This window comes from Lycium barbarum, chromosome 10, assembly GCF_019175385.1.
Source record: "Lycium barbarum isolate Lr01 chromosome 10, ASM1917538v2, whole genome shotgun sequence".
Lineage (NCBI taxonomy): Eukaryota > Viridiplantae > Streptophyta > Magnoliopsida > Solanales > Solanaceae > Lycium > Lycium barbarum.
The window spans coordinates 3,544,965-3,557,456 of NC_083346.1; the positions used below are offsets into that span (position 1 = coordinate 3,544,965).

The 12,492-nt window shown below is 35.5% G+C and overlaps 1 protein-coding gene across 1 annotated transcript; it reads left to right on the forward strand.

Annotated features, from left to right (window-relative positions):
• Window positions 1-689: 689 nt before the first annotated feature.
• On the forward strand, window positions 690-3,193 carry LOC132615547 (transcription factor MYB20). The gene is made up of 3 exons (XM_060330150.1): window positions 690-974; window positions 1,372-1,501; window positions 2,254-3,193. Exons 1-3 carry the CDS (start codon window positions 842-844, stop codon window positions 2,912-2,914), a joined length of 924 nt encoding a protein of 307 aa, XP_060186133.1. The 5' UTR covers window positions 690-841; the 3' UTR covers window positions 2,915-3,193.
• Window positions 3,194-12,492: the final 9,299 nt, after the last annotated feature.

Consider the following 12,492-nt stretch of genomic DNA (forward strand, 5'->3'; position numbering starts at 1 on the left):
AAAAGAGGGGTGTGTTGAGGTGGCGCTTTCTGAAGGTGACAATACCACGCGCTTGGACGCGCTGCATGGCTGAACTACACGTGTTGGTAGGACAAATAAATTAAAGAAACTAAAAAAAAAAAAAGGATTAAATGCTTTACACAGAGTCGTCGGACTATCAGATCATTTAAAAGATAGAATAATATATAATTATTTATAAAAATAAAGCAGGTTATCTCTTACGGAAGGCGCTTCTAAAACATGGGAATTTTTAACAGAGGTCCAGTCGAAAATTTATCGAAACTTGACTTGTCGATAATGTTTTTGATAAATTTCTGACTAATTTTAGTCACAAACGTCCATCGAAAATTCTATTTATCCGTAATGAAGTTAAAATGAGCAAATAAAATAATTATTCTTTTAACGTATTAGCCGTGGATGTAAATTTAAGTCTTGAACTTATAATTTTGGGTAAACTCAAAATCTTAAATATTAAAATTTAAATCATGAATTCGTCGTATATGTGCTAAACCCGTTAAAGGAATGAATAGATTTTTTTTAATTCCATTGATAACCGTGTTTTCTCTTGAGGTGTTGTGTGGTACCCCACTGGGGTAGTGGGGGTGGGATAAGAGGGGAGGGGGGTGGGTGCTTGGTTGTGATTTTTTTTTATATATAAGTAGGTGGCCTTGGGTGCTGGTCTTATACATTAGTTGGCTAAAGAGTTAGGCTACTCTTCATCTCTTAAAAAAATTCCCAAGTCTTTCTTGTTCTTTCATCAAACAAAGCTCTAATTTTGTTCCTCTCAGTAAGATAAACAATATATTTTCTTGAACTTGGTTGCTACTATTTTCTTGAAATTATGGGGAGACAACCTTGTTGTGACAAAGTTGGATTGAAGAAAGGTCCATGGACTGCTGAGGAAGATAAGAAGCTCATTAACTTCATTCTCAACAATGGTCAATGTTGTTGGAGAGCTGTCCCTAAACTAGCAGGTCTCTCTCATTTCATCTTTTAATTCGTCAGCCTGCATTAGGCCCTGACAAATTCAGACTAGACACAACAGGTCTTAACAGAAATGATAGCACCGATGATAAGAGAAATATATATATTAAAAAACAGAATTGGTTGACCCTCAAGGCATGTTTTGGCATGGAGGAAAATATTTTCCGTCGTACCAAATACACCCTTAATCCAAAGGCAATGTTCTTTAGTGGGATAATGTGGAAAAATGAGAAGGGGTGGTCTCAATGATTGTTTTCATTCCCATAATTGGTCCAATTTTTATCAAAAGCAAGTGAATTACTTAAAAGTATAACTTGATTATAGTAAATAGTAATACTATAATTATTATTTTTTATGTATGTTGAGGAGATTTTGGTTATGGTGCAGGGCTTTTGAGGTGTGGAAAGAGTTGTAGACTGAGATGGACAAATTATTTAAGACCAGACTTGAAGAGAGGTCTTTTATCAGAATATGAAGAAAAGATGGTTATTGATCTTCATGCTCAACTTGGCAATAGGTAAATAAATTATTTATATTTGGAAAAAAAAAACATGCCAATTATTTCACACTTTTTTTTTCACTTTTTTTTTTTTTAAGGATCTAGTAGCTCAGTTGGTTTGCTACATGAATTCTCATCTTATTGGTGAGGGATCGAATCCCCACATTGTAATCCTCTTTCCATTTCCCCTTCCTACCCCCTATGTAATAAAAACAATTTTTTTTTTTTAAAAAAAAATACTTTTCACTTTTGACATTTGAATATTTCAAAAACATGTGTGAAAAGTATAGTACTTATTAAAGAAGTGCTATGTCTATTTGGAGCTCTTTGGGTGGATCATAATTTTCATGTGGAGTTCTTTAAAACTTCAAGAAGATAATAAATTAAAAAAGAGTGACTTTCAAGTGGTAGACAACACCTTTAACTCAATTTCAGGCACCCATTCTTCAACTGTGTACCTTTCAGTGTGTCATTGTTATCCTTCAATTATTATTATTTTCTATACCTAGTAATGACTCTTTGTTATTAGCCAAGTGGGAAAATGGACCCCCTCACAAGATACCAGCATAATAAAAATTTACTCTCTTCATCTATGGAGGGTAATATGTCATTTTAGTTTGAGGTTTCTTCTTTCTTTACGGGTTTGACCGTTTTTAAGGATTTTTTACGCAACCGATATATTTAACCTCTTATAATAGGTTACTTACGATAGATTCTGAGTTACCAATCAATGCTTCTCGATGATCTGATTGAGTAAATATTATTTGCAGGTGGTCCAAAATTGCCTCTCATCTACCTGGAAGAACCGATAATGAAATCAAGAACCATTGGAATACACACATCAAGAAGAAGCTGAAGAAAATGGGAATTGATCCAGTCACTCACAAGCCAATCTCCACTGCTACTACTGACCAAGCAAACATATTAGAACAAGAAAATCAGCCAATTCAACAGGAAAAAATTCAAGAAATATTAATGCCACAAAAGGATATTGAAAGTAGTCCAATTGATCAATCAGCAATTACAGAGATCAAATCTGAAGACGACGAGAATAACAACAACAATAATAATGACACAGGGACAAGTTGCGCTAATAATTTTGACTCAATCATAGTGGAAGCCAACAATAATGGCTTTTGTACAGATGAGGTTCCATTGATTGAACCCCATGAAATTTTAGTCCCTACTTCTCAAGAATCAACTCCATCAACATCATCATCTTCATTTTCATCATCATCATCATCCAACATTCTTGAAGATTTGAAGTTTTTGCCAAGCTTTGATGAATGGCCAATGGAAAATAATAACATGGGATTTGGCTGGGAAATTAATGATTTCAGCAGTACGTTGGATTTCTTGCTTGACGATGATAGTGACATGACAAATAATGTCACATTTGACGAATGTTGGAAGTTTGAGCAACTCTTGTGATATAAGTTTATTCGATATGCGGAGTTTAATTAAAAACTGTTTTTTTTTTCTTCTTTTGATTGTGTCACTTTTTGTTAATAGTAGTTTTGGTTGTTAATTACATGCAGTGAAGAAGAATAAAAAGTCAAAAAAGTACATGGGGAGAAAACACGAAAGCCCCATATATATCAAATATTTGTTCTACTTTTGTTGTAAAAAACTCTTTTGTTCTTATAATGCACAAATCAGAATATATTGCCCTTACATAAATGAATGGAAAGGTTAATTATATTCTGATCATCATACAAGTCCATCTTTATTTTTCAGAACGTACTTGTCTTTTTTCGCTAATTTGTTACATAAATGTTAGGATTGATTCAAATCTTATTTATTCACGTGGTTTTATCAATTAACGATTACAAGTGAGAATGTTAGATTCGATATCAAGCATATGCGATCGAATCCTTGATTGAAATGAAGAACCCTAATCGGGTGAAGAAGGAGAGAGAGAAAAAGGGAGAACCCTTTCTTTTCTTATTAAAAATCTGAAAATGACTTAGGAGAGGTTATATATTTATTACAAGTTGGACCCGGGTCATAAGTTGACTTGGGCCTAAATCAATACCAAACTAACATAACCAAAATGTAATGGGCCACAGCTGCTACTGATCATTCGGGTCACAGCTGCTACTGATCGTAGGCCCAACACCCCCCCTCAAGCTGGAGGGGGAAGCCAGTCCAAGCTTGGAAAGGATGGGATGATGTGTAGTGCCTGCAAGAGACTTAGTCAAAATGTCAGCAGGCTGAGAAGATGTAGAGATATGATGAAGGGTGATGAGACCATTAGCAAGGCAGTCACGCACATAATGACAATCAATGTCTATATGTTTAGTACGCTCATGAAACACTGGATTCTTGGCAATATGCAATGCGGCCTGACTATCACAGAAAACAGGAACTGGACTAAGGGAATACAAGCCAAGATCACCAAATAAACGAATCAGCCAAGCTATCTCAGCAACTACGCTACGCAGTGCTCGATACTCAGCTTCGGCTTAGGAGAGAGATATGGTTGGTTGCTTCTTGCTTTTCCATGAAACTGGAGAGCCCCCAAAGGTGATATAGAACCCAGTAATAGATTTGCGAGACTGAGCGCAAGCAGCCCAGTCTGAGTCACTATAAGCCAGCAGTGAAGTGTCAGGGGAGTTAGATAAAAGAATGCCTAGACCAGGATCCCTTTGAATGTATCTGAGGACATGTATGGCAGCCAGCATGTGTGGAACTTGAGGAGAGTGTAGAAACTGGCTGAGGTGTTGCACTGAGAAAGATATGTCTGGACGAGTATGCTGCAAGAAATTGAGTTTGCCCACAAGTCTTCTATACGCACTGGGATCAGACACTGGTTCACCCATGTCTGCTGTGAGTTTGACCAAAGAGTCCAAGGGAGAGACAACAGTGGAAAAATGGTCACAGTGGAACTCCTGGAGAAGATCAGTGGCAAACTTGTGTTGCGACATTAAATACCCTTGGGAGTGTTTGGTCACTTCCAGTCCCAGAAAATAGTGAATGGATCCTAAGTCTTTTATTCGAAACTGAGAGTCTAGGAAGGATTTGAGACTGTCCAGCTCATGTATATTATCCCCAGCAAGTAAAATATCATCAACATACACAACTAACACTGATAAAGAACCTTCAGAAAATTTTGTGAATAGAGAGTAATCATTCTTGCTTGAAATGTAGCCTCTACTCAACAGAGCCCCAGACAACTTGGAAAACCATTGCCTAGATGCTTGTTTGAGGCCATAAAGGGACTTTTTAAGTTTGCAAACCAGTGGAGAAGATGATGAAGAAGAAGGGGAGACTTGAAGACCAAGGGGGATCTTCATATATACATCCTCATGAAGATCTCCATGCAAAAATGCATTATTCACATCTAATTGATACACAGTCCAGTCTTTCTTGGCAGCCAAGGATAGAAGACACTTGATGGTGGTAAATTTCACAACTGGAGAGAAGGTCTCAGTGTAATCTATCCCCTCCTTTTGGGTGTCACCCCTAATGACCAGTCTGGCCTTGTACCTTTCAATAGAGCCATCAGATCTCTGTTTGATCTTGTAGACCCATTTGGAAGGTATAGGCTTCTTGGAAGGGGGGAGAGGAACAATATCCCAAGTCTGATTTGCTTCAAGTGCCTTAAATTCTTGTAGCATGGCCTCTTGCCAGGCAGGATGAGAAACAGCCTGCTGGTAAAACTGAGGTTCATGCAGATGCAACTCAGTTGGAAAAACCTTGGATACAGATGGAGGTTGAGGTTGAGATTGGGCAGTGTTGCAGATGTAATCATCTAAAAAGGCTGGTCTAGTGTGGATTCTGCTAGAAGTTCTAGTAGGTAAAGGAGCAGGAGGCATAACAGGTATAGAGGAAACAGGAGGAATTTGGGCTACAGGAGGAGGCTCTGCAACCTGGTCATCAGATAAAGGAACAGCAGGAGTGATAGGTGCAGGTGAAGAGTGTGGAATAGGAGGAAGGGTATCATCAGAAAGAGGATCAGAAAGAGGAGCAGCAGGAGGAAAGACAGAAGGGTGTGAGGAGGTTGAGTAAGGAAAAATGTGCTCATAGAAGAGTACATCTCTGGAGAAGAAGATAGAATGATTCGATAAATTCAGTAATTTGTAACCTTTCTTGCCACATGGGTAGCCTAAAAAGACACATTGGGTTGATCTAGGATGAAACTTGTCCCTGCCAGGTTTTGGTGTTGAAGCAAAACAAAGACAGCCAAATGATTTTAGGTGATCATAAGGAGGAGGAGTATTGTGTAATCTTTCAAAAGGGGAAATAGAACCTAAAACTGTTGAAGGTAACCTATTGATGATGTATGTGGCTGTGAGTACACAGTCACCCCAGTATTTGGTGGGTAAGTTAGATTGGAAAAGCAAGGCTCTGGAGGTCTCAAGTAAGTGCTTGTGTTTCCTTTCAACTACCCCATTTTGTTGTGGAGTGTGAGGTATAGTGGTTTGATGGAGGATTCCAGACTCATTGAAGAAACTAGTGGCTTCATGGCTGCCCCCCAACTCAAAAGCATTGTCTGATCTAATGGTTTGAACAGAGGAGTGAAAGTGGACTTTAACCATAGTGACAAAAGCCTTAATAACAGAAAAGGCATTGCTTTTAGATGAAAGTAGATGGGTCCAAGTGACTCTGGAGAAATCATCTACAATGGTAACAAAATATCTAAAGCCATTATAGGTTTTAGTGTTATAGGGTCCCCAGGTGTCTAAGTGGACAAGTTGGAAAGGGGCAGATGATTTAATATAACTAGAAGGAAAGGGTAACCTCTGTTGTCTGGCCATAGGACATATAGGGCAGATGAAAGACTGTTTCTGAGAGATTTTAGAGGATAAAGAAGGTATGGACTTCATAGTGTTGAAAGGCATATGCCCAAGTCTCTGATGCCAAAACAGATCCATTTTATTTATTGTTGAAGGTATATTACAATGAGGGATTGGGGAATGGGAAATAATAGAATCAGAACTAGTGGTAGAAACATTACAATGGAGAATACTAGGGACAGTACTAATAGGATCATGGGATGTATCACTAAGTTCAGGTAAAAGAAAATACAAACCATGGTCAGCTTTACCAATTTCCAATTGCCTCTTCAGAGAAGGGCCCTGTAAGAAATAAGAGGAAATGCTGAAAACAGCCATGCAATGTAATTGAGATATAAGTTGGAAAATGGAAATCAAATTGAACTGAAAAGATGGAACTAATAGGACATTGACCAAAGTGATATCATATTTCAAAGACAGTGATCCTGTTGAAACAACTTTCACTTTGTATCCATTGGGCAAAGTGATGAGGTAAGGTCTGGACAAGGGTTGAATATCATGTAAAAGATGTTTGTGTGGGGTCATATGATTAGTGGCACCTGAGTCTAATATCCAAGGACTTCTACCTCTACCTAACTGAGCAGATAAACAATTTACAACAGAATGTACTGCAGGATATTGGGAAACAGGCATATTGCACACACCTGCAAAGTGAGCAAAATCTCCATCAGCAAAGTTGGCATGACCATGAGTTACTGGAGACTCTCCAGAAGCAGGACCAGGGTTGGGAACTAAATGAGTATGCTGGAAGAGATTTCTGAGATGGTGATATTGTTCCTTGTTCAACACATAGACTGGAGAATCAGGAGCATTGTATGTAGGTGGTTCAAGAGTTCTGCCAGGAACTCCAGGTGGAATGAAGTTATCAGTTTGAACACACGAAGCTGATTTCTTATTCTTTGTGAATTTGAAATCAGGTGGATAGCCATGGAGTTTGTGGCATTTCTCCATAACATGCCCAGGCCTCTTACAATACTTGCAGAATAGTGAAGTTGAGCTAGACGAGTTCCTTTTGGGATCAAAATTCACCTTCTGATTATAAGTCCTATGAGAACTAGTGGAAGCAGAAAAAGAAGCTGAATCACCAGAAAAACCATGACTAATGGGGTGAGATTCTTTCTGGCTTTCATCATGTTGGAGAAGTGAGTAAGCTTTGCTAATAGAGGGAAGGGGTGACAACATCATGATTCCACTTTTCACTGTTGAGTAGGAGTCATTTAAACCACTAAGGAACTGAAATAGATGTTGGTCCTCTATGAATTTATGAAGTGCCCCACAAGAACAGGTTGGACCAACATAAGCTGAGGACAGCTCATCCCAGAGACTCCTCATCTTTGTAAAATAGGTTGCAATATCGGAGGAGCCTTGAGAGGTTGAACTAATTTCCCTATGTATTTGGATATATTTAGAACTATTCGATTGACCAAATTTGTCATTTATATCACTCCAAATTTCTTTAGCAGTGGGAAGGCACATTACACTGATAGCAATATCTCTAGTTAAGGAGTTAATGATCCAGGCTTTTACCATGTCGTTACACCTTTCCCAAAATGAATACAAAGGTGAATTAGTGCCAGGTTTAGCTATTTTCCCAGTTATCAATCCTAATTTGTTCTTGGCAGATAAAGATGTCACCATACTACTTCGCCAATGAACAAAACCAGTTCCATTAAAAGGTATTGAAACCAATTGGCTGCTAGGACTATCGGAAGGGTGAACATAAAGTGAATGCGATGAATCTATGGTGAATTCCTCAAAACCTCGAGTATTATCCGTGTTGCCACTGTTCGCAACGGGATTACTGAGGTTAGCCATGAAGTAATCGATATCGTGTTGGAAATATGCAACAAAGAAACAATATGAACCCTAATTTTGACTGAGTCCTAAACAACCAATTTTCAGCTATAGAAATCAAATAAAGCTGCGTTCGATGGGAATAAACGAATACGAGTGTGAGCAAGGAGAGATGTTACCGATTTTCTTCACAAAACCTGAAGAATCAAACCCAAAAACCAGATGAAACCGGAAGTTGCGATCTACACAAATACTCAACCATTTCTCTCGAGGGTAAGCCCGCACGGTGGCTAATCAATTGAATGAACCGAATCCAGGCTCTGATACCATGTTAGATTCGATATCAAGCATATGCGATCGAATCCTTGATTGAAATGAAGAACCCTAATCGGGTGAAGAAGGAGAGAGAGAAAAAGGGAGAACCCTTTCTTTTCTTATTAAAAATCTGAAAATGACTTAGGAGAGGTTATATATTTATTACAAGTTGGACCCGGGTCATAAGTTGACTTGGGCCTAAATCAATACCAAACTAACATAACCAAAATGTAATGGGCCACAGCTGCTACTGATCATTCGGGCCACAGCTGCTACTGATCGTAGGCCCAACAGAGAAACATTAGTTTAAGAATAATTTACCTACTCCACAATGCATAAGAAAGACTGGAGTTGGAGAAAAATGATAGTCAAATGGAGCCGATACCTTCACGAGGATGAAGATCAAGTAAACGAAGCACAGTCTTGCTCGTGTCACTGACAGTGTAAAGAAATTTTTAATATCGATGTAAATTTATTTGTCGTAACAAATTACCTCTCTTATTTTTCTGTTATTAATTTCACAAAATCTTTTTGTTACTAATTTCACTAACTCATGAGAAATTACTTGTGTTTATCTGATAATAATTTTATTGTAGGGTCACTCCTTAGAAGGTAAACTCCTTTTTTTTTTTTTTTGTTTGGTTGTTGTGGTTTTATTATATTGTTTCGTACAATCTCTCCGCTGACTAGTAGCAGCATATATGTGCCACTGTTAAAACTTCAACTTTGTTGTTGTTGTGATTTTATTATATTTTAGATTTCTTTTCAATGGTACTGGAAATTTTATTTCTGCCTAAATCACCATGGAAGCTAATTAATTAGGCAAAGAAGCTAACTCGGTAAAGTTGGATGATCATAAAAGTTAACTAGGCAAAATTGAATAACTTTTGAAAGACAAAACAAAATTGAGTGACTTTAATGATCTATTATTATAAGTTGAGTGACTATTCAGGCATATTCAACAAAACAAAACGATATTGTAGATTTTGACCTTTTTTTCAATAGGGCAAAAATACAGAAGAAAGCTATACACTAACTGCTAAAATATTCTCATTATTCAAGAGAGAGAAAATTTAAAACAATATCGTTTAACATTTGTCCTTCATAAATTTTATTGGAGGCATGCAATGAGCAGTACGTACTTGATAATGCTAATACCTTTCTTAATAAATTTAACAATAGTATAGAATTACTTGTGACCATCTGTCCATCTCGAGTAGTCTATTTAAATTTATACAAATAAAAAACTTACATACTTTTCTGTCTTTGTTAAAAATTGAATCCTATCCGTGCGCCTATATATGGACTACGGTCTTCATTACAACTGAATTGACACTTAGCTATAGTACCCTTAGTCGCTACAACTTACGAGTTACGACAACTTTATTTTTGTAATTTCTTTTACTACTACTGCCACTATACTCTTATTATTGTCAATATCATTATTACATTTTCTTTATTTATGTGTGTATGATTATATGTATATATAAGAAAAAACGACATGTGTGCTTCCGCATTGATATTTACATGTTAGTAGGTAGTGTCATAACTAACAATAATGAATTAATTTATATCACATGCATAGTAAATATTTTTTCCATGTGTAATATTGTATTGGAGCAGTTCTCATGTTACAATAGTTTGGTATAATGCAGGTTATAAGATTAGTGTAATATTTAAATCTCCGATTGAAAAGTAAATATATCTCAATCAAGATTAGGGCTTTTCTTGTTTTCATACTAAATGCATATGACTTATAAATAGTTTTAAGTAGATGGTCAAAATTTGTACTTTGACAATTAGTAGATTAGTCTATTTCCTTTTCTTTTTTTGTAAATTACGTAATTACCTACGGCGAATTGACTAGATTACCAATATATGAAGATGATCTTAGATATGAAACATATCAACTGTATTATTTTGAAACAAGAATGTCATTCCACTTAACAACATTAGTGACAGTAAAATTATCTGAAAATAAATCCTTTAATCCCTTTCAATTTATTTGTGCTATTTTATTAAGGGTTTTAATACATTTGGCTGTGAGGCCGAAATTTGAGACATCCGCTAGTTAAATATACAAAAAACTTGCACCAATTATGTAATAAAAATGTATAGTATCATCAATATACAAAAAATACTACTTTTTCAACAATTATTTTGATAGATGGCTATACTGTGTAAAAATTATTTTTATTAATCATAAGAAAAATTGGTTTCTCACACCAATATTTGATACTCGCTTTAATTTGGCCCAACTAATATGAATTTACATCGAAAATTTCACTTTCGGAAGAAAGCGCTTTCAATTAAAGATGACTTCATTCCCAGAGTTCGAACTCAAGATGTCTGTTAAATTACCATGTCATTGCCTTTGAGAAAGCTTTCACATATGGACAAAAATATTTCCTTAGATAAATAAAAGCTATTATACCTAACTGATAAAGATGTATATTAATAAATTGTTTTTCTTATTGTCAAATGATTGTTTAAAGTTGATACATGGGATAACTTTACATGAAACAAAAGTCAAATTACATAAAATTTTATCACGTAATTTATACAATTAAATCTCAAGTTGGATGTAAAGGTGACAACTCCCTAGCTACCCTTTCAATTCCCAACCAAAAACTAAAAGACAAAAATTGAAAATAAATAAATAATCATGAAGATATCACATCTCATAGATTAGAGCATATTAATCATTGATTAGTGTGGAATTATATATACGGGTAGAAGCAACCTTATTGAACACTTAGAGGTATGAATATGAATTATTTAATGCATAATTAAGAATAAGTAATATTAGTTGTTGGCATATATATAAACAGGGCTGAGTCAGGAATTCAAACAAGGAGATCCAAAATAAAAATTGATATGCCAACGAGAATATTAGTAATATTAGTTGTTGGCATACACACACATACGTATATATAGTGTGTGTGCAAAAACAAAATTATCCTATCTACATTGTATAATTTTTCAACAAAGGGAGTTCAGTTGAATCCACTTACAACCATCTGCCTCCGCTGCAATATATAAATGCAATTTATTCATTAGAGAGCCTGTGATACTTATAAAAAATAAAATTTGGACCACAGATTTTGACAAAAACTAGTGTGCATCAGCTCAGCATCAAAGATGAAGTATGCAGCTACTTCACATGTGATGCAATGTGTAGTTAGTGGGAATATAGCATTTCTTATATCATAATTCCTTAACAAGCTTTGAATTATCTTGAATCTTTTGCATTTTGTAGTTATTCCAAAAACAATATAATTCTTGAAATTTTAGGGAAAATAGCTACCCCAAAGTTATACTAGTATTGTATTTTAATTTGGGGAAAAGGTCAAATTCGCTTCCATAATATTCGAAATTAAGCAATTTTACCCTCCATTAGACTCTAGGTAACTTTAAACTATAGTAAAAAGTTAACGGGTGACTTTTGATCATATCTCTCGAAGAATTTATTTGGACGCAAGAGTACTCGCCATCTATTTCATATTGGAGCTTAGTAATTAATAAGGATAAATACGAGATAATTTGCTAACGACAAAGGTAATTACAAGATGATTCGCAGATTGCTTATTTTGATAAATCAAGCAAATAGATAACCTAATCATAACTTCCAACTAAGAATTAAAGATGCTAGAATATTACAGCAAGAAAGTACAAATTCAAAGATACTGTTGAAAATATTGTTCCAGCTGATACTAGATTATTCTTTAGATTAGTTATTTTCCTAAAAGTTTGTTAAAACTGATTAACAAACTGATTAAGCTCCAAACTCCAATCATGCGACTATTGTCAATTTTGAAGAAATTTTGTCATAAAACTTACTTATCTAGAGGGGAATATTGAAAATCATGCCCATATTGTACAATTTTAATGCTTTTTATTGAGGATTGCAAAGATAGCTGTTAATACTTTATATAATATTTCGCTTTCAACTGAAAAAATTATACACAACTTAATTAAAGCCTAAGTTGAACCTCTTGAAAACTTTTATTTTACACGAGATTCACGCATTATAAGCTTCCATCTTATTAACTCAAATATGATTTGCATTTTTGTTTCAAAATACAAATAATAATATCTATT

Bases quoted from the DNA above. Each gene is read 5' to 3' on its own strand.
- LOC132615547 (XM_060330150.1), top strand. From the start codon at position 842: ATGGGGAGACAACCTTGTTGTGACAAAGTTGGATTGAAGAAAGGTCCA. The intron at 975-1,371 runs GTCTCTCTCATT...GTTATGGTGCAG, and splicing joins AGCTGTCCCTAAACTAGCAG to GGCTTTTGAGGTGTGGAAAG. The intron at 1,502-2,253 runs GTAAATAAATTA...TATTATTTGCAG, and splicing joins CATGCTCAACTTGGCAATAG to GTGGTCCAAAATTGCCTCTC.